Here is a 23,284-nt window from a genome sequence, read left to right on the forward strand (position 1 = left end):
CACCAGAATAAAGGGTAATTAATATTGGCAACCTGGAATAGTTTAAATATGCCATTCGTGATAAATATAAAAATGAAGTACCTGACTTCTCATAGTTTGTTTTGTATACGGGGGGCTCTCACTGACTGGATTTGGAATGAGTTACTACTGCCATCAAGTGTTAGCATTCATCCTTTTCAATTCACACAAATGCACAAAAAATAACACCAAGATAGCAGTGTGTTTTCAACGTAACTATATAATGTCCTGCATAACATAAAGCATAGCATAACTTACGCTGTGCATACAGCATTTAATGGAATTTCAGAATGCTGCATGCCATTCAAGCCTCCCAAATAAAGCCATACTAGTTGATATGAAGGACATATTTTACTCAATTTACTTGCTCTGTGTGGTGAACTCTCTAAGGTAACCCTCTAGTGAACCTTCCACTTCTTGCTATTCATGTCTTTGTGCAACCTTCTCCCCTTGAATGCTGGTAAGACCTTGGGTCTTGCTTCTAACCAACAGAATATGACAAAGATGGCAGATGTCACTAATGTCAATGTCAAGCCCATACTATGATACATACGCACGTGTGTGTGTGTGTGTGTGTATTCGTTGTGCTAGGAAGCACTAGGGAGATCTGCTTTGCTGACTTGAAGGAATGAACAGCCCTACTGAGAAAGCCCATGGCAAGGAAGTGAGAATAATCTCTAGGAATGGCTGTTAACCCCCAGGACTTGTGGGTGGCCTTCAACCTGAAGGCATCCTCCAGCCAACAGACAGCGAAAAGGGAGGGCCTTCACTTACATAGCCACATGGAAATAAACTCTGCCATAACATTTTCCCAAATGGAGCACCCCAGATGAGAACCCAAGCCAGCCAGGTGCCTTGACTGTAGCCTGGTGAGATCCTGAGCAGAGGACCCAACTAAGCTATTCCTGGGCCCCTCAACACCCGAAAATTCTAAGATAACAAATATATGTTATTTTAAGTAAGTTTGTGAGAATTTGTTACACAGCAGTAGAAAACTAATACTACATATTAAAACACTTTATTTTGTAGTATTTAAGGAATATGGGCCAATTAAAAGAGGTCTTTAAAAATTCCTTAATTGCATTTCTGAAATTTACGTTTAACATGCTCTGGTGGTAATTTTCTTGGGTGATTTGCCAGTACATGAACAATTTGAATTACAATGCCAATCTACTGAAAAAACTACAAATCATAGACCATAATTTTCTGTTTCTCTTAAGAAGAGTAAGGAAGGAGCAAGAACAATACCATGCTAACGTTCTTTAATAAGGAGACTTAATATGAAATGTATGTCACCATGGAAGAAACTGTACAAGAACAATGCTTTTATTTTCTGTGAGTTAATCTCTTTTAAACAAAGAAGAAATTGATGAGAAATCCACTACAGCAACATGGTCAATTTCTAAAGTTCCCAATTAAAACCCAGTAGGTATACCACATAGGTCCCCAGAAAAATAAATCTGGAGTATCAGTACTCCAATTTGAATTAAGCAGAGTAAGGGCACAGTAACAGCCAGATGTGTGGTTCTATATCCAGAAAGGGACACTGGGGGCTAAAAGTGTCAGCATTCTGCACTTGAAGTCAAGCAGGTCAGTCTCCAGCAAACCACAGAGCAAACCAAATTGAATGAAGCCTGGTGGAGTCTACAGGTCCCAGGGCAGTGGTTGGAGTCCTGATCCAAGATACCCCACCCTGTTCTCCATTTTCAACCAGGAAGGCATAAATGACCTTTGCAGGATTCAGGGGCTTTCCCACATTTACTTCTCCTTCGTTTACTGGAGGCTTGCATGGACTCGGATTCCCATTGGGCAATGTTCCATTTTCCATAATTCCACTCACCACAGGAAAGCAGTAAAAGGATATACTCTGGGGTGGTTTTCTCTAGGATTGAGCCTGGTAGCTAGTCCTTGATATTTCTAATAAATGGGACAAGAAAAGGGCACAAGGGCAGGGATGCCAATTTTGGCATTCATGCACAGGGTTGGTTATCTTTGCATACAACGTATCAACTTCTTTTAAAGTCCTAAAGTATTTAAGTATGACAATGATGATAGCTAACAGCGACTGCACGCTCCTGGGGTACTTGCATTGGCTGCGTTAATGAAGTACCTTAACCTTTAACACAACTCCGTGGAATAGGCATTATAACTCTACACTCGATATGGGTTCACATAGAACATGGGTTATGGGTTCACATATGGGTTCACATAGAACCTCATGCCTGAGGTTCACAGAGATTCGTCACTGCTGAATCAAAGTTGAAGCACATTTTCTTTAATAGATTTCATTTTTTAAGCAGTTTTAAGTTCATATTAAAATGGAGTAGGTTTCCCATATACTTTCCCATATAAAGAGATCTCCTATATACTCCCTCTCCCCACTCACGCAGAGCTTCCCCTATGACCGACATCCCTCATCAGAATGGTAGGTGCCTTTCAACTGACGAACCTATCACATGATCATCACTCGAAGTCTATAGATCACATTAGGGTTCAGTCTTGATATTGTACGTTCTATGGATTTGGATGAATGCCTAACGACCATGACCTATATCCACCATTACAGTATCCCTCAGAGTAGGTTCGTGCTAATTTAAATCAAAGCCCATATTCTTAACCACAATGTCATAAAGACTCCCAGTGTATGTGTTGTCTGGTAGACAAAGGGACTTACCAAAAGACGTAACTGGCATATTTGTATTTTCAAGAGTAAACCCACTGTATACTTCCTGGTACTACTGATTTAATTAGTGGACAACTGCGTGCTGTATTATGATTAGCAAAGCATTTTCCCGAAGGATTTCTTGTACTCGTCGCAAGAGTCCTACTTAAGGTGGATGGGCAGTAGAGTGCAGCCATGTGGTTAAGGCTTTGGTGTGGGGGCCAAGCCGGCTTAGATTTAAATACTAGCCCCAAAGCTCCTCATGCCCACGAGCTTGAGTAAGTTAACCTCTCAGTTGCCTGATCTGTGAGGCGCCGTAACAATGCCCACCTCACAGAGCCTACAGGTGTGAGGACTACATGCGGTGAGCTCATGCTTGCTGCCAGCACACGCAATAAATGGTGGTGGTCGTTGTTTCACGTGTGATGCATTAGGACCCCCAGGAGTCAGAAGAGTGTGCACAGGCCCTAAGGTAAGGAGTGGGGTCCCGTTTTCTGACTCTAGGCACTTTCCCTCTATGCCCTCGACTTCCAAAGGTGTAAGATAGGAGTTTTCCGATATACAAGATTTCCCCCTTCCCAGGGGTTCAGCTCAAGGTCCATCCTTTATCCCCGCACCTCCAGGTGGTACTAAAGTTTCAAATTAACTGCCCCCAAACGTTGTCTGAGTTGGGAAGCACAACCCCGGCCTAGGGCCCTCTTTCCCGCTTTCAAAACCTGCGTCACAAGCCCCCTGCGAACATTCACGGGGCACCTCGTTCCACCCGGAACCCCCTCCTCGCACAGCGAGAACAACCTCGACCCCAATTGGCTATCGCCCTGGGCAACCAAGGACGCGGTGGGCACGCGGGGCCTCCGGCCGGTATTTAAAGGCCGGAGCCGCCCGCGCCGGCTCAGTCCCGCCAGGACAGCGACGGTGTAGCACCTGGGTTGGGAGGGAGCAGCAAGGTAACGCGCAACCCCTGCCTCCCCGGTTCCCAGCCCGCGCCTCCGCCGAGGCGGGTGTGTGTGGGACCCGGGAGCGGGTCTCACCGTGCGTCGCCCACCAACACCTTCCTCCCCCACCATCCTTACCCAGCCCCAGTCCCGCCCAACCCACCTGGGCGAGACAACTCGGGTGCGAAAGACAAGAGATTACGAAGGAAGAGCGATCGAGCAAGCAGAGGAGAGGGAGAAGAGGGGTCCTCTTGGAGAAAGGCGCGCTCCCGGCGGCAGGCACGTGGTGCTGCCCAGACGGACGAGGCTCTGCAGACCTTCAGATCAGGCCAACCGACGACAGCTTCTAGGACGCTTCTGTTTAGACCTCCGGGAGCTCCTTGGACGATGACCCAGACCCTCGACAACAGGGAGGACCCGCTCAACCTGGGCGGCGGCTGGGCGTCCTCCGCCCCCTTGCGTACCTGGTCTACCTGGCACCGAAGGCGCAGGGGCGCTCCCATAAACAACAGGCGCCACCGCTATGGTCCCAAGTCGGAGTATGAGCCCCCCAGGAAACAGCCGAAGCAACAGCACGGTCCGGGCCCTTGGTTCCAACCACCCCGACGGCCCTACTGGGCCGTGTACTCCAACTGGGGGCGCTGGGGAGAGCCCTGGCGCCCACCTCCGGCGGGATTCTGGAAGCCTCCCGGCCGAGTGCAAGTGATCCGGGTGTTTGGTGTGCACCCGCTCTGCCTCTGCTGCTGCTCCTGCTGGCGCGGGCCCTGGAACCCCGGCTGGGCGAGGCCCCCCGGCAGGAAGAAGCGCTGGGGCCGCAGGGGCCGCGGCCTGCGCCGCCACCCTCGCCGCTCCTTCCCGAGGAGCCCGCCCGTGGATCTGAGCACGCTGCTGAGGCCGGTCAACCTGTACGGGTGGCGGGCACCTGGCATGCGGGCGCCGCGCAACACCACCCAGTTCATCATGAACCAGATCTACGAGGACATGCGGCAGCAGGAGAAGCTGGAGCGCCAGCAGGAGGCGCTGCGGGTGCAGCAGGCGCAGGCGCGCGGCGCGGCCTCCCCCGGGGGCTCCTCCGGGAACAACGCGCCCCCCAGCGGCGGCGAGGAAGAGACGGAGCCGCGGGAGACCTTGTACCCCTTTGCGCAGAATCCCTCCTTGGGCTTCAGTCCCGACCCCGAGGAGGAGCACCGGGTTCCCACCGCACAGCCTGGGGAGGAGGAGGAGGACGAGGACGAGACAAGGGAGGAGGAGGAGGAGTGTGACGAGGAGCAGTGTGACGAGGAGTGTGACGGGAGGGAGGAGGAGAGCGAGGAGGAGGAGGAGGAGTACGAGGCCGGAGATGAAGAGGAGGTCGAAGAGGCTGACTGCGCGGAGGAGGGGGAGGAGGACGAAGAGGAGGAAGAGGAAGAAGAGGAAGAGGAGGAAGAGGAGGAAGAGGAACCGAGAGAGGAAGAGAATCCTTTACCTCTAGAAATGCCTTTATCATTCCTAGTGGGGGCTGAGGAAGAGAGAGAGAACTTTATAAACTGTACTTATTTAAGCCCCAAGCAGATAATTCCCGAAGTGCCCCAGGAAGCTCTCCTCATGGTAGACGACATTAACTGTTAGACATCAGGAAAGGGATTGAGAATGGGATGGAACTGATTTAAGGCTAAAATGGATTAGCAACCTATTAAAAACTAATTAAAAAGTGAGTTCCATTAATAAACATACGTATGTAAACCCCTTCTTTGGCCACTATAAAATGTTGAAAAATTGGTGTGTTTCTTTATGACTATGGGTGGGGGAGGGGGAGCTTTCAAATGCAATTTAATTGGACATGATTAAAGGCCAAATATTTTATTACTGCAGTTTGAATAGTTTCTTTTGGTGTTTTCCCCCTCTAGACACCTGAGACTTTTTTTTTTTTTTAATTCTGGCAATGCTAATTTTTTTTTTTTAACAAATTTATTCAACTGTCTACTTAGTGAGCTTGGAATCCACAGATATGTTGGCTGTTTACATGCTTAAGAAGCACATGCCACGGCTACTGAAAGTCTGTCAGTGCTCTTCACATAAGAGTGAAACCACTGAAAAATATTTTTCCTTGTAGATTCTCCATCTTCAGAGTTCATTTTTGCGGGTTGTATTTTGATAACCCCATTTGCAGTCTCTTGTGGCATCGCTCACTTATATTCCTTGTTCCACAGTGCTATGGATCTTCCTCAGAAGAACATGAAGTTGCTTCTGTGGAAATGGTTATCTGCCATGGCCTCAACAATCCATAAATCCATGCATGGAGAGGATTCCCCATGGTCAGAAGTCAACTTGTACATCTAGTTAAAATCCAAGGTAACTGCAAACCATGGAACATAGCTTAGATTTCAAAGCCTTGTTCCTGGATACATTCCTTGTCATAAGTTCACAGGAACCATAAAAATAGTTTTTGCACAATGGATTTTTTTTTAAGGATTACTGGCCTTTTGGGGGTGGAATATCTTATTTCTTTCCCAGTTTGTCTTCCTTTATAAAGGAGAGTAAAACAAAGATGTGTAAGTGCAAGCCTGTGTGAGCTTGTTTCTAATGTCTAAACAATTATCTATGAACACATTATTCAAAGTAATAGCTTTTATTCAGACATTTTTAGGAAGTAATAATACATTTCCTCCTGGGCCTTTAATTCTCATAACTTAATAAAAAGTTCCATCCATAGCATATTTCCAGAATATCCCTAGATGAAGAATTTGAACCTGCTTTCTCAGAAATTACCTTTTTTGACCAACTGTACTTCTAAGTATAGTTTGAGCCACATTTTAGTATTTATTTGGTGGAGACCATATGGTGGTATCTTACCTGGATGTTGCTTTTTACTCGTATATCCCAGGGTACTGCAGCTTTGGGGGGAATAAGCTTAAGCTCTTGGAAAATAAAAAAAATAAAAATTAAAGTGTTAAATGAAAGTACTCTGTTTTTCACTTCTTATTATTTAAACACCAGAAATCTCTTCAGCAATACTTCCATGGTCAACAGGATGGACAGAAGCAACAACTAACACATTGTAGGAATTTTAAAATGGTGCTGAACACTCCAAACTACATCAGCGGATAACCAAACATTTAATAATACTCTAAAAGACCATGACTTTCTACGAGAGGCAATTTGAGTGACCTGTAAAGTTAGGTTTCCATAGTACCCTCACTATTCTAGTGTATATATGTAGGGGAAAGCCAAAAGGCCTGCTCCTGGGACTGGTCCACAAATCCCAGCAAATCATAGCTCATAAATACTTTATCCAAGACATTCAACTATTCACTAAGTCATAAGTGTATTCTCATTAAGGATTTAGGCTTTCATTTAGGATTTAATTTCTTCCTAATCACATCAGACAATTCTCAGTTTATTACAAAAGATTCTACTTTTGCCTTCAAAAAATTTAACACATTAATTACCTCCACAGGCACAAGGCATTCTTCACTAGCCCTTGTAAAGGATATAAACATGAGCAGTGCCTCAGCAATTTCCTCTCCTTCCCGAACCATTCTTCAACAAAGTTACTGCACTACTAGGGGCCGAGCAATTGTGATAAGGGTACAGTGGTGAAAAAACAAAATTCCTACTCTCACGTTGCTTATAGTTTAGTAGAAAGGACATGTTAAATGAGGTAGACAAATTAGTGCAAGCAATGCCAAGGAAATGCATCACTATGAAAGCATAAATCACAAAGAAACCCAAGAGTAAAGCTGGGAATATTAACTGTGGGCAGAGGGAACCGTGCATGAATCTGAAGGCTGAGAGCTGGGAGGAGCTTGGTGTCTTTAAGGAACTGAGGATGGAACTACCAGTGTCCTGGAGGAGCAGCCGATGAAAGTGATGCAGGTAGGCCAAAACTCTATTATCTGTTCATTTCTGTGCTACCTCTATCTTCTGAAAGACGCCGGCAAAACTTAATGAAGGAAGAAAATGATTAGTCCTTGATAACTCTCTGTCTGAACTCTTTGTTTTATTAGCCAGATAGTGTGATGGTCCCTTCAATATGAAATAAATAATGCTGGGTTGGGGGGAGGATAGTCATCCCAGTACACCCATCATTAACACTTTCAGACACCTCCCCACCCACGACCGTCTAATGACAGGGTCCTAGGGATTGTTGGCTTAGCACGCTTGGAGCATTCCCTTGGAGAATCTCTGCACAGAACATTCAGTACAAGTGGATCATTCAGGAGTATTGGTATGAACTCAGAATAAACCCAGTCTTTAGTTTGAGCTGTAAGTGTACCTTGAAGAAAACACGATTTTTCAAACTAAGCTCATTATTCTTTTTTTTTTTTTAACTTTTAAAAAAGATGTTAGTTATTTAAGAGACACAGAGATGGTAAAAGAGAGCATGGGTGGGGAGGAGAAGGAGAAACCGACTCCCACCCCGATGCAGGGCTCGATCCCAGGACCCTGAGATCATGACCTGAGCTAAAGGCAGATGCTTAACTGACTGAGCCACCCAGGCACCCCATAAGCCTGTTATTCTTAAAGTCAGTTCAAGCTTGATGAGTGACTACAGTGTGATAAAGACGTGTCGTGTAGCCATTTCTGTCAAGAACGGAGGTACTCTTTCCTTTGTCAATGAGGAGAAAAATAACATTATAAATCACAAATATGTTTGGAAAGCCCAGGCTTGATAAGAAGCTTTGCTGTCTATCCTCGAGTGTTTTTTAAATATAGAGACTTTGGTAATTTTCCTTTCCTAGTGACTGACAGCATTTCTTGATTTATCTTCATTGTCTCCACAGTAACTCAAAAGGATTTTTTTTTCCTGTGAAAATATTAGTCTTCTAAGGATAGTTTACCACTTGACATTTAGAGATCAACTCTGAATTCTAAGTATGATTTCATAAAACTTTTAACATCTGCATATGAAAAGAATTCCCACATATTTAGTTCCATTAAAATAGACACAAGAGGTGAAATTACAAGTTTCCTGCCTGCCACACCAAACCTGGAGGATCTGGGAAGAAAATGGTACAGTTATCTCACAGGTGGTCTCAGGGCCTGGGAGTAAATAAGACTAAGTTTTGATTTTAGCAGCATAATAAAATTATATATGCAGCTTTGTTGTTTGTATTTAGATAGGTTTATATTAATGTAATCACCATAGAAAATTACCCTTAATGCTTCCGAATTCCTTCGGCCTTGATTATCTGTGTATTTAAAGCAAAATCAGGATGCAGTTGCATCTTACCTGTTTCAGTACTATCATTTTGCATCTATTTGCTTTTTATTTATTTTTGCGTCTATTTACTTTTAATCAGTTAATGGAACATAGCCAAACATCAAGATCAGCTGACAGAAGAGAAGAATTTGGGCATCTTTGTGTGGTCATAGCTGCAAAAGAGACTCATGGCAGTCATCACTTGCCTTGGGTCTCTTTCCTCAAAAATACTTGTCATACTCCATTACCACTCAGACCTACCTTGAAGACTAAATAACCCAATATTTAAGAAGTGTAGTATAGAGACTGGGGGCTCAGTGGGTTAAGTATCTGCTTTCGGCTCAGGTCATGATCCCAGCATCCTGAGATGGAGTCCCACATCAGTCTCCTCTTTCAGCAGGGAGTCTACTTCTCCTTCTGCTTGCTGCTCCCTCTGCTTGTGCGTGCTCTCTCTCTCTCTCTCTCTCTCTGAAAAATAAAATCTTAAAAAGAAAATAAGTGCAGTATAGACTATCCATCACTGTTAATCATTATATGCTAAAGTATACCTTATAATCAAAATCATGTCAATTTCTGAACATTAGATCAGCTCAGGTTCATTAACGAGGCTCAGGAAATGTCATCTCATGGCAATTCTGTTGGACTGAGATATCTAGATATTTTAGTTGTGAGCACTAAACTAAGCATGAACCAACTTGCCCTAGACATTTGGTTTGGGCTCCTGCTAAAGCAGTGTGCAGATGTAGTGGTCTGGTGCCTGGATATTGAAAGTGTAGTCCACGGATCACAGGGTATTGGAATCCCCCGAGATCTTGTTAGAGCTGACCTCCACCAACCAGCCTCCACCCACACCTACTGAGCTGGAATCTGCTTCATAGCAAGACCTTTAAGTGCTATGCATGCTCATGAGGGACCTAGAAGTTCTGCGGTGGAGGGGTTTGTGCCACCGCAGAGCCCTCATGGGAAGCCAATGATCAAGATCGCAGTCTGGGGCTCCGAAACTTCTATCATTTCCTACTTGTGTGACCTTAGGCATGTTCCTGAAACCCTGGCTTCTTGTTTTCTTCCCTGTAGTATCTACCTCATGAGATTAAATGAGATTTTGAAGATGGTGTGGGTCAATACTCAAACACTCAGGACAGCGATATTCAATAACTACTGGTTATCAGAATAAACATTCACGAAGTGCACAGATGAGACCACTGACATATTATGGGTTGCCTAGCACTCACTTGTTAAGTAATCGGAGCGACTATAAATGTAAAACCTCCCAAGATAAATATTAAAGTCACACATTAACTGTCTCATTTCCCCCATGGATAACTAATCAGATACATTTCTTTGAGCTGCACTTACCATTGGGCGGGGCTATGAAAATCAGTTAAATTTCCACAGCTAGAACTTCTGTTCTTTATCATCTCCCCCTAATGCCAGCTCAGTGATGTCTCTTTCCTTCTTATGACTGACATTAATACTTTAATAGCTAGTGCTAAGAATTATCCACTCAAGTCAGGCTCATTCTTTTTCATACAGCCAATGCGTCTTTTCAACATGTGTTTTGATGTAATGCTTAGAGAAGAAGGTTCTATCTTACGCTAGGCCTAAAGACAGTGGAGATTCCAATAAATATTAAATACCTGTGTGGAACACGTCAGCTATTCAGAACAGAAATCTTAATAATTCAAAAACCATGTAAGCATATGCAAGATTCTTAACATGCATTATCGCATTTAAGCATATAGCCACACTGGGAACTAATGCTTAATTTTCCTAATACAGATGAAGGACCTGAAATTCACAGAAGTAGTTGTTTCAGGACCCAAGTCCTCTGTTCTGAGTTTAAAGTTATGGGCCCATTATATTATTGGAACATCTCTCCCCATTGTCTTATTTAAGACAGGCTGTGTGGGAACAAAATTTCCTTTTATAAGCTTGACCTGAGTTCAAAGGAGAGGAGAAAGGATTAGAGTCTCTTCAGTGCAGGGTTGGTAATAATGGTACCTACCTAAGGAAGAGATACCGATACCAATACCCTGTCTCAATTATAATTCTTAGTGATACTTTAATAGTTTATGTAAGTCATCCGATGACAATCTTAGAAACTGTTAATAATTTTATATATGTGTCAATATATACACATTTGATGAGAAACAAAACACCTGATTGGGATAATTTATAGTTTTAGATGTTGTGCTGCTTCTCACCTATAATTAAATTACAATCAAAATATTATGTTAGGAAAATATTCACAAGAATGATAGGTAATTTTGTAGGGCTGTAAGATCCCTGGGTATCATTCATCATACTACAACATTATTGAAGGTTCTGTCTTATGCTATTAATATTAGCACCTTCCGTTGCTTTCATGTGGCACTTGAACTTTTTATAATGGTTGATACATCTGTTATCATGAAATATTTGGGTATTCTCTCCTATGAATAGATTTAGATTTTTTAACATGTTACTTTTAGTTGTAGTAATTCAAGGCTTTTTACTGGGTTAATTTAATTTACCAGTTCTCACCAAAAACACTATTAGACTTCATATGATACTTACCATTAATAGCACTACTGAAAGTGAAATTATAATGCTGCTAAATATAATTGTATTTTTTTGCTATTTTAACTTTCTTTTGATTGTAACATTCCCTGGGAGATAATAAAAAATGACAAGCTGAGGTCAGGACTGAGTGGATCTACATTCTCTCATCCCTGCAGACTTTCCAAAGTCAATGTTCATCTTTTACTTATTCCTTAAAATTAAAAAAAATATCGGCACCTGGGTGGCTCAGCAGGTTAGGCGACCAACTCTTCATTTGGGCTCAGATCATGATCTCAGGGTAATGAAATCAAGCCCCACATCGGGCTCCACTCTCCCTAGGGAGTCTACTTGAAATTCTCTCTCCCACTGCCCCTCCCCTTGCTTGCGCTCTATTTCTCTCTAAAATAACTAAAAATAAATCTTTTTTTTTTAATAAAAATAAAGCATACTTTCCTTTTCTTAAAAAATTGGTGAATTCCACACTATTCCCTGCAATAAACTCATCACCTCAAAGTATATAGCAGGACAAATATTTAAATACAAAAACAAAGTTAAACTTTGTTTTCTTTACTCTCAGTTTTGCCCTCTTTCAGAACAGATGCTCTTCCTACTATTAATATGTTGGCGCCACCTAGTGGCAAGGGAAAAACTTTTAGATGTGAACTAATGAGGGTGTTTCTGTTGTGTTTACAGATGCATTTTGGGGGGACACGTAATATTAATACATAGAGAAGAGATGTTGGCACAAAGCACCATATTAAGATATTTGTATATCTTATTTGAATATGTTACCAAGTATCTCGGTGTTTAATAATAGTAAAATGGGTCTTTTTGACTCATGAAACTAAGCCATAAATATAAACTATCAAAGTTTGTAAAAGAAGGAAAACAGACCCACAAGACTCTTGGATTTCCGTGGATTATCATCTGATAGTGATAAAAAAATTATCTAAATGTATTATTGCAATCTATTTTGAATTCCTTTTGACACTTTTTTAAAGATTTTATTTATTTATTTGACAGAGAGAGAGAGAGAGAGCACAAGCAGGGAAGTGGCAGGCAGAGAGAGGGAGAAGCAGGCTCCCCAGTGAGCAGGGAGCCCGATGCGGGGCTTGATTCCAGGACCCTGGGATCATAACCTGAGCTGAAGGCAGACACTTAACTGACAGAACCACCCAGGCACCCTCCTTTTGACATTTATAACACTATTTTATATCAGCAATTTGTTTTGATTTTAATATCAACAGCAGAAAAGACAACAAATTTGGAATTGATCTTTATTATTTTCTTTTTTTTAGGTTAGTTTTTTTTTTAATTTTATTTATTTATTTGACAGAGAGAGAGAGAGAGAGCACAAGCAGGTGGAGGAGCAGGCAGAGGAAGAGGGAGAAGCAGGCTCCCTGCTGAGCTAGGAGCCTGACACAAGGCTCGATCCCAGGTTCCTGGGATCATGACCTGAGCCGAAGTCAGTTGCTTAACCAAATGAGCCACCTAGGCACCCCTGGAATTGATCTTTATGCTTAAATTATAAATCTAAATTGCTGAAGTAAACAATTCTTAATACCTTAAACCCGAGAAATAAAATTAAGCATATGTGTCTATTGGCCTAGTTTTATATTTATATATATAAGAAGTTTAAAGTTTTTATTTTAAGTTCTATTAGCTGACATACAGTGTTATTTTGGCCTAGTTTTAAGTGAAAGACTTGTGATAGTCAGTTACCTCCTGGGACTTGAGCATCACTTAATTTATTAATGATCACTGACAATAATTAGAGTACAACTTATTAGGGAAAGAGACAAACCTGCTCTTTGTCTAGCATCCAGAGTATAATTAATATTTTTATTATTGTCCCATTTCCAGCTCTTTCCAGCTGCTTAACCACTTGTATTGGGAGCATAACTCAGTGTTAAGGATTGGCTCTGCTTTAGCCTGAGAAGCCATTTCCGCATTCGCAGCTTCCTTAGTAACGCATTCATTATGTAATGCCCAGAGCACCTCCACAAAGGGCAGGTACTCCTGCTTTCTACTTCCTTCATACTCTCTTCATTGATAATTCTATTACCATCTTGAAGTTATGGTTCGTTTTCTACAGTTCTCTTCTGCCTAGGGAGTCCCCCTTCCCACCAGGGCAAAGAACTGATTTTCTATTTTCAGTGCAGACTCTTGCATATGGGAAGCCCTCCACGCATGTTTTTAATACTATGAAAAAAATAAAACGAAATCTATGAAATGATCTCGGGTGATTAGGCAGTTCTCACAGGGAAGCATAGCGACTTATTCATGATGTGTGTAATAAAACCATTTTCAGCGGGAAGCCTGGAGATCATCTCTTGCACCCGGAACTCTGCGTCATCCGATGGGCAGGTCCTTGTGGACAGACAAATCCTTATAGGAACTGAAACAAAGTCCTTTAATGTAACAAGGAAGCTCATGGCTCTAGCTTGTCAGGCCACAGAATCATGAATGGGAACCACCTTGATAATATTCACAGCAACAATTCTCTTAAAGTGTACCTGCAACTACATTTGCAGTGTCTCATAATTCTGCAGTTTAAAGTACCTGGTTTGGAAATTTCGACACTTCATTTAGGGATGCCTGGGTAGCTCAAACAGTTACACATCTGTTCAGGTCAGGATCCTGGGGTCCTGAGATCAATCCCCACATCAGGCTCCCTACTTGGCGGGGCACCTGCTTCTCCCTCTCTTCCCCCTTCATGCTCCGTTGCTCTCTCGGTCTGTTTCCCTCAAATAAATAAATAAATAAAATATTTTTAAAAAACCAAACACTAATTCTATGCCACGTTTAAAGTAGTGCTGGTCTTGGGGTGCCTGAGTGGCTCAGTGGGTTAAAGCCTCTGCCTTCAGCTCAGGTCATGATCCCAGAGTCCTGGGATCGAGCCCCACATCGGGCTCTCTGCTCAGCCGGGATCCTGGTTGCCTTACTCTCTCTGCCTGCTTCTCTGCCTACTTGTGATCTCTGTCTGTCAAATAATTAAAGTAGTGCTGGCCTAGTGCTTATCTGGTGCGAGGACCACACGCCCGGTTAGTTTAGCACAGTGAGGAAGCTGAAACTGACAGCTCCTGAACGGGCAACCATTGTAATCCAGGGTGCAAAGCTAACAGACGACTGAAGTTGGAAGCCCCGCACTGTTTTTCCTGTGTCACTGCTCTGCTCCATGAAATGGGGAAGGGGGGGTGAGGATGATGAAATTTCAATCTCAGTTCCGATTATTCAAGGACATCCCTTGGAGTAAACATCCAAAGTCAAACTCCAGCAGTCACACTGCAATATTGTAATCCTGCCCTGAAAAAACGCTGAGTCTCTGTAATTGATGTCCAGAAGTTCTGTGATAAATTATTTATGGGATGAGACGTTTTTAAAGAGAGACAAGCAGCAGAGTGCCAAACCGTGCTGGAATATTCACATCATTAGAGCAGTTTCCTGGCCCCTTTCCCCTTTCTTCTAAGGTGAAAGTTGAAAGCACATTCTGATGGCAGAATTCTTAATTCTCTAAATGAGGAATCAGCTGTCACTAATGGAAGCAGGTGGGAATGGAAAGTTGTCAGCGGCTGGCGGGGTAAGAATGCGAGGGTTGTCACTGGTAGGGGGGAAATATAAAATACGGTATAAAAAATAAAAGCCGTAGCCAATATCGGGAGGTCAGTTGAAAGCTTTGCGTATAATGAAGAGTCCAAGTGTAAAAGCTGAGAAATGTTCACCATAAGGAGACCATCAGGAATTAGAGGAGGCGAGAATTAAAATGGGAAAGGTGGATGAAACGTCACAGAAAATAAGGACTTAGCTAGGAATAATACTATGTGAAGTGTCACAACTCCTCTGCTACTCATTACCATCAGACCAGGCCCTAAGTAAGGCAACAGACAGGGAATTTCAATTTGACTGTGCTTCAAAATTCTTTTTCCAAAATAGTTTCTATCAGTCAATGTCATATTTATGTTTTCTCTAGCTTAAACACCCTTCCTTAAATCTCACCACTCCTTCAGTTTGAGACGATTTTTTTTTTCCTTATAAATCAACTTTTACATTCTGCACTTATCAGGAGAGAGTTGACAATGAATAATACGGAATGAATATATTAGCATGGATTAGTTTGTCCCGCTTAGCAAAGCTGTTGACTTAGAAGAAAAGAGGGCCTGTGGAAACAGAAGAGAGGTAAAATTTGAGGGAGATTATACGTGGTGATGCATTGCTGATGGGGGCTGGAGGGAGAAAGCTGATTGGTCTAGATTACATATACCAGACAGATTCACAAGGATTTTACTAAAATCCTTGAGGTCAAGTGTGTTTTAGAGTGCAGCATTTTCATCATTTAGGTTCATTATTCTTAGTCATTTTTATACAAAAACTATGAGACACTAAAGTTTAGACTCAGAACACAGCTACTTTGCAAGCAGAAGAGAATCAGAACTCACTAAATTGAACATATATTACATATCTTACACGTGGACTGTCAGGTCATTTAAATAATTTCATTAGGCAATGAACAGATGTCTAGTTTACTTATCCAGGTAGATTAACTTATTATTCATGTTAATGCACCTAAGAATTTTTTTTTTTTTTAAATAGGCTCCACACCCAGCGTGGAGCTCAATGTGAGGTTTGAACCCATAACTCTGAGATCAAGCCTTGAGCTGAGACCAAGAGTCAGATGCTCAACTGACTGAGCCACCCAAGCTCCCCAAGAATTTTTTTCTATTCCAATTCCAAATATGCTACTTACTCCTAAGACTATATTTATATGCACATGTACAAATATATATATTTTATATATAAATTCATATATACACATTTATAATTTCATACGACACTTTCCCTTTGGTGTCCCATTACTGATTGATTACCTATAATAATGCTTTATAGCAGGCTATAGAGGCTAGTGATCATCTAAAAAAGGATAAGAATAATTTATGTCTGCCTTTGCCTTACAAATATTAATCATACCTTCTACAGTAGATTGACTTAATGAAGGAGGATTTGCATGTGGGGGAGAGTGATACATTCAATTAACGTACACTTAAAACAGAGGGTAGGTCCATTTTGGGAAGCCATTCATTCATTCACTCACCCATTGTGTTTTGTGTACTTCCTAAAATATTAGGGACTACTCTAGTGCTATAGGTAAATCTAAGGGTTGTATCCAAAATAGTTAACCACCAGTAGGTACTATGGGTATCAATTAATCAGAACAGACACTAATCAAATGGCATTCTAGAAATGACTGCATGTAAAAGATAGTCTCTGCTTCCAAGGGGCTTACCATTTCTTGAGGAAGACTGATGAGTTAATAGGCAGTCACCAAACAGTATGAAAACAGATCTAATGAGGATAAACATAGGACGATAAAACTTTTTCAAATAACCCACGAGTTGTCTTTTACCTATTTGGACTCTTACCTACACCGTAAGTCTAGACACATTGAAAATTGATAACCCGGAAGAATCCAATCAACCAAAACTTGTTATCTTTGGAACATGATTTAATGTAAAATCATTTTTAGGGACTTTTTAAAGAATTAACTTTTGAGGTTGGCAGCTTTTCCTTAAAAAAAAAAAAAACAGGATATACGTTTCTCATAGCTGCTAAATTATCCATTTAAACCTAATTTAAAGATCTGTTGCTTTCTTTCAAGTTCACATATTTGTTACATAGCACAGCAAGATTACTGCTTGGATCATATTTCGTGTTAAATATGCTTTTGGAAATTTCTGTGATCGAAAACCATCAGAAACTGAAGCAAAGAAAATTAGCCCATTTCTATCCAAATCAACCAACTACGCTATCTCTCACCCTACTTGCTGTGATTGAGAACCTAGTCAAAAATGCCCAGAAACAGGGACGCCTGGGTGGCTCAGCTAGTTGGGCGGCTGCCTTCGGCTCAGGTCGTGATCCTGGCGTCTTGGTATCGAGTCCCACATCGGGCTCCTTGCTCGGCGGGGAGCCTGCTTCTTCCTCTGCCTATGCCTGCCACTCTGTCTGCCTGTGCTCACTCTCTCTCTCTAACAAATAAATAAGTTAAAAAAAAATGCTCAGAAACAAAGGGGTTTAAGGAACCTTGTTTTTTGTTAATTTCTAAGACTTAATTGAGATAGAATTCCTTAGTATGTGGGGCTTTTAAACATTTTCAGGGTACTAATGAAATGACTGATTATTTTAAATTGAAGAAGTTTCCCCAGATGTGAAATATCAGAATCTCTATTTTCTAAAAATATTTCCAGATATGGAGGAAAAAAATTAGAAGTCAAGCCCTAATGCATAAAAGAAAAAGCTATATGCAGTTTTAATGGTACTTAGGAACAAAATTAAATAAATCATGCAAAAACACACATAGTAGGCACACGACTTAATCTGTGTTTCCTAGGCGGCGCACCTCATTCACTGAAATACATGCTTTTCCTCTTATATATGTCATTAGGTATTATGCGGCTTGTGTGGTGCATTGCAGATGTTGCTTTGACTCATAATTTCCCCTAGGTGGCGATCTTTCCAAAGAAGCGATGCCAGCACCACCGCCTGAGGGATGAGCTGAGCGAGTGTCAGCACCCAATGTTTACACCTTACTCACTATTTTAATCTTCCCAGGAGGGAAAAAAAAAACAAAAAAAAGCGATTTGGGACACATTATGATTTTAAATTCTGTCTCCAAAATCTAACAAAATTGAAGAGATGGACATTATCTACTTTAAAATTTTGAATAAGTGTTTGAGAAAAGAAGTTTCAAAACATTTGTTTGAATTAAGCTAAGATGTTGATTTATTAAGAGGTGACTGAAACATTTTACTGAAGTGTTAATTTCTGGACCATCTTTAAGTCCTTTTCTAAAACCCTGACATTATTATTGAATGTGATGGTTCGTGGATCTCTTTAGATTGTTAATGGGTTTTTTCCACACTGCCCACAATTGCTCTTTTGTGGCTATTTCACTGATAAATAAGGAAAAGTGGGTAAGCGGGGCTAAGCCCACTTACATTTTAGATCCTTCCATAATATATGGAAAAGAAAAAGAGACAATAATTCAGAAAAAGAGACTCCCTCGACATAGACAAATGGTATAGAGTGAAAAGTATCCTAAATTCAGAAAGATAAGACCTTTTATTTTTCTTCCCACCTTTTTAATCTAATATATATCTTCTAAGACTTCCATCCATTCACGCATAACATTTGTTTCTATGGACTTTGCTTTCCACTGCTTTGGAACCTCCCCTTTTACTTTAGCTTTGTTCGTACTTAAAATCTTCAGAGCTCCACCCTAAGGCTTGAACCTTCCAGAGATGTGGGGCTGACAACAATGAAGCAGGACTCCGGTGTCTCTCTCCTAAATGCTGTCACAGAGTGATTTGGAGGAAACACTAATCCACCTAAAAAAAAAAAAAAAGAATATAGACTTAAAGTACCAATTAATATTTATGTAGCTGCTTGCAAGGGAATTTCACATTTTTTAAAATTATATTTTGACACTTTTAACAAACTCCGGGAGTTAGAAAGCAAGAATGATCACCATCCCCATTTTACAGATAAAGCTCGGAGAAATTAGGGGTAAAAATTGGCAACTGAAAAAGCCAGGTCTCCGAGCCTTTCATTTTTCCTTTGTAAGCCCAATAGGTTTTGGCTACATCCAGCTCTGTGCAGTGAGACTCAAATCCTACCCCTCCTGCCTTCCCTTGGCCTCCACCTGCCCCCACGGTGTACTGCTTGTTGTATTCAGCAAGAGGAGCTCTTTCAAATTTGAAGTAGTTTGTGCCGGTAGCCACTGGGAAAGGATTTATTGAACCAACTTATGAAACCCTCCTAACGTTCTGATTGGCGTCCTGAGCAGAGGCCATAAGCAATAAAGGTAAGCGCTAGAGTTCAGTGCACTCTCACTCGAACTTCTGTCAATGTTCCATTTGGATCTTTGACAGGGTAATTTCCATCTCTCTCACAATCTTCTCCTTGGCCACCGCTCCAAATGCAAAGCCCATCATCCCCTGCTGTCAATCCATCCATCCTCCCCGTCCTCCCTGCCCTCTCCTAGAGTCCCACTGATATCCCCTCTCTGTAGTCCTCTCTCATTGCCCTTTGTCTGTGGTCTTCCTTTGTTAGTTCTGGAAACCTCCAGTCAGGGCCAGCTACATAAAATGTAGGGTCCAGGGCAAAATATAAACATAGGGCCCTTTGTGCGAGAAAGCAAAGGGAAAAGCTTTTTCCTTTCTTCTGTGGTCTCCTTTTAAACCAGTCATGGTGGTTTTTAAAAATTATTGAATATTATGCTCTCCTGGGTGAGGTACCAGAACCGACCTTCTCAAAAGACCGGGCCCGCCCTATCACTTTCAATGTGGGGCTTGCATTCCAGACCCTCTAGTCAACCCCAAGCCCCTTACCTAGTCCCTCAATGGGGGCAGCAGCCATCCCTCAGCAGTGGGGTAGCAGGGTGGGGGGGATCAGGTGGCTGAGGCTTTGTCCAGGGAGGCAGGGTGGCAGTGGGAAGGCAGGCGAGTAGGTGAGCCGAGGTTCTAAGTTCGCACACATTCTCCACCGTCCCATCAGCTTCCATTGAGAAAGCAAATTCAAAGCCTGGTAAGAATTTCAAGGCAATGTCCACAGAGTATGAGCCCTGATAGCAGAGTCCCCTCCTGAATGCAAGGCTCTGTTTGAGGGCACTGAGAGCACATTCTGGAAGCCTGCCTGCCCCATCAGGGTAAACAGCTTTCCCAGCATCTCAAACTTTTCTCAGAGGGAGCCTTCTGTCTTTCTGAAATCTGAGGCTCCTCTAAGGCACTTGCCTTCCCTCGAAGCTGCCTGAGCATACACAGTTTATTCTCTCATGTGCCTGGGGACCAGAGTCAGGGTGGGAGGCATAATTCCTGCTCTACAGTGCTGCCCACTTATAAACGTTGACTCTCTAGCCTAGCGTGAGTGGGGTGCCCATCATGACCACAACCAAAGTCCTTCCACCCTTCTCCTCCTCTCCGTCTACCAGGAACCTGAACACTACTCAGCTTTCAGTGATCACTTTCTTGCCTCCAGAGCCCAGTCTTCGTCTTCCCTAGAAACCCTGCCATCCCCCTAGTTCTGTTGGAAACCCATACCATAATAGCCATTTCACAGGCCCTTGGCCTCAATGCCACTGGCCTTCACATGTACCTTGTCGATTTTGCTGTCTTACCTGTCTTGCCACCATCAGGAGCCGTAAGACCAATGAAATTGTAAATTCTAACTCCCCATTCTTTGGCAACTTTCTTCTCTTGTTTTGTTCTCTAACCCCTTGCTCTCAGAGACAGAAGCACAACTTTTTAGGGAAGAGGAACAGATTCTTGGGATGGAGTAGAAATGAGGCTTTGATTTTTTGGCTTGAGAGTTTTAAATTGTCCCATATCAAACTGTCTCATGTTTCACGTTTCACAACTTTTGAAGTTGATGTCATGTGCTTTTCATAGTGTTATCACATTTCCAACTGTTTTATACACATACACATGGACACCCAGATACACACACGCACAATTTCCATTCTAGAAATGAGAGGAAAGAAAACACGCTTTCTTCTCTACTCTCCATCCTGCCAGCTCTCACTACATGGAGGCTCACTACACATTTTTCTTTTCACTGAGACGCTCAGACCCTCCAACACTCATTTGTCTTTCACTTTGCCAAAGCCTTTCTGGCTTCATTTTAATCAGTAATATGTCTAAATTTCATGATCTATTCCTTGACCTGCTTTCTTAAAAATGTCCTGAAATCCTTTGTTTTTTCCACTGAATCAGCCCAGAAAACCAGGAACTCAGGGTCACTAGCAACGATCAAAAATAGCACTAAGCATTGCAAGCTTCCTATGTTTCATCTGGGTTTTATCTAATTGAATCTTTACAATGATCTTACGAGGTGAATAAAATTATCTCCAATTTACAAAGAAGGAAACGGAGGATCGGGGAGCCTCCGGACGTTGTTCGTGTTATTTCTGAAGTTAGAATGTACGGTTCCCAAACTTTAGTGTGTGAAAGTATCCAGAGACCTTAGTAAGATTTCTGGGTCCTACCCTAGAGACTCCGATTTGGGAGACTTTGCAAGTGGTATAAGAATGCACATATTTAACAAGCTTCCCAGATGACTCTGCAAGGCTCAGCTGAGGCTCCCATGATTGTCCTTTCAGCGGGTTTTTATTTGAACCTCCCCTGGAAGAGGAGAGACCATCTGGAAGGGGAAGCAGTTTGGGAAGCCCATGCTCTTCCTTTTGGGTCCTGACAGCCCTGTTATTGTTGCTCTCTTGCAAGCAAAGCGAGATTAGAAAGATCTGTGTCAGAAACCAAATTGGCTTTTAAACCTAAATCATACAAGGAGTCATATCAAATATCAGTTTTCTCCGTCAATTATAGGAAAGATAGTCTTACTTAAGTTATTGATTCCACTTGAAAGTACAGCATTAGTTGTTAGCAAGTCTCATTGTTTTTCTCTTTGTATTGATTTTTTTTTTTTTACTGATTTTGACCATTGTGACTTTTAAGAAAATTCTTCAACAGTATCTATAAACCGTTACAATATTTCTACTTCTGAGTAAAGCACAGGGAGACATGTACTGACTTCTTTGTATAATTATTCACATAGGGATTATGAGGGAGAGGAACAACACTAGAGATCTCGTTACCATGAAATGTTATAAAAACATCTTATATTAAACGTGTGATTTTTAAATACATGAATAGCAGAAACAGCCAGCATTTTGCTTATTTCTTTGTTTCATAACCTGTGATTTTTCTGACTTGTTAATAATCTCTATATTATAAACAGTATTGCCTTTGAAAGTCTGAAATTTACACACGATGTTTCACCTTCCCATAATTCCTACACTTGCACATAAACCTGGTTTAACTGCATTCATAGTATTCAGCGTATCTGAAGAACCTCTGAAATGTTATATTCCATTTTTTTTCCCCTTCTGTCAGTGGCTGCTTTATTAGATAAAGACAGCTGGGATAGCATATGTTTCTTTAAAAGAAACCTTTAAAATTTAAAAGTTGAAGAACACACTTTTTAAATCCACCAAAAAAGTAGGGTGAGTTTTGCCTCTTCTGAGATTTATGAGGCGTCTTAAGAAATTTCGACGCCAACATGTCAGAAGCCTTCCTCTACACTTGAAGGTACACTGTGATAGAAATTAAGCCCAGAGATGTTTTCATTAATTTTTGGTGCAGTTTCATATAAATCATTTAAATTAATGGCATTAGACATCTTCATTTGTAAATCAAAATTGATAATGCTTGCCTTGTTACCTTTAGGGTATATAAATGGGAGAACAAATGAAGCAATGAAAGTAAAAGAATATTGATAAAGGTGGGAGGCAAGCGAGGGGAGAAAGAGTGTTTATTGGTCATTCATTTTGTGTCAGGCACGAGGCCAAGCACATCACTTTTTTTTTTTTTTTTCATCTAAACGTCACAGTCTCTTCCATAGAGCAGACATGTTATTCCATATTTTAAAGACAGGATAGGAAGGGTATAAGAATTTAAGTAATTTGCTTAAGGCCAAAGAGTAAGTCGTGGAGCCTTGAGGAACAATTTGCCTTGGTTCCATCTTCCATGAGTATCAAGAACGAAGCCTCTTCTCACCACCCCCCCCATTACTACCCTGGCATGAACTACCGCCCGCCTGTGCTTGCCTAGACCACTGCAGAAGCTTCCCTCTTATTCTATTTTTGCCTTTGTCTCCCTACAATCTGTTCCTAACACATAAGAGGGAGCCTTTTAAAATTTGTCAGATCATTCACACCTCTGTTCAGAACCCTCAAATAACTTCCTAACTCATTCAGAATAAATGCTAAAGTCCTTAATGAGTCATAAACCCCTATGCATTATCTAGGATCCTATCTCCCATTATTTCTTTGGCTGTGATGTCTTACTCTGTTCTTACCTGCTGTGAACCAGCCACACGGGACCACGCACTTCCCCTTACCTC

At 41.8% G+C, this 23,284-nt stretch overlaps 1 protein-coding gene across 1 annotated transcript; it reads left to right on the plus strand.

Annotated features, from left to right (window-relative positions):
- Positions 1 to 4,002: 4,002 nt before the first annotated feature.
- On the plus strand, positions 4,003 to 5,223 carry CCER1 (coiled-coil glutamate rich protein 1; the record flags this gene model as incomplete). Its single annotated transcript, XM_080811925.1, has 1 exon — positions 4,003 to 5,223. The coding sequence occupies one exon, from the start codon at positions 4,003 to 4,005 to the stop codon at positions 5,221 to 5,223; it is 1,221 nt and encodes a 406-aa protein (XP_080668051.1).
- Between the last annotated feature and the right edge of the window lie 18,061 nt (positions 5,224 to 23,284).

This window comes from Martes martes, assembly GCF_963455335.1.
Source record: "Martes martes genome assembly, chromosome: 8".
Taxonomy (NCBI): Eukaryota; Metazoa; Chordata; class Mammalia; order Carnivora; family Mustelidae; genus Martes; species Martes martes.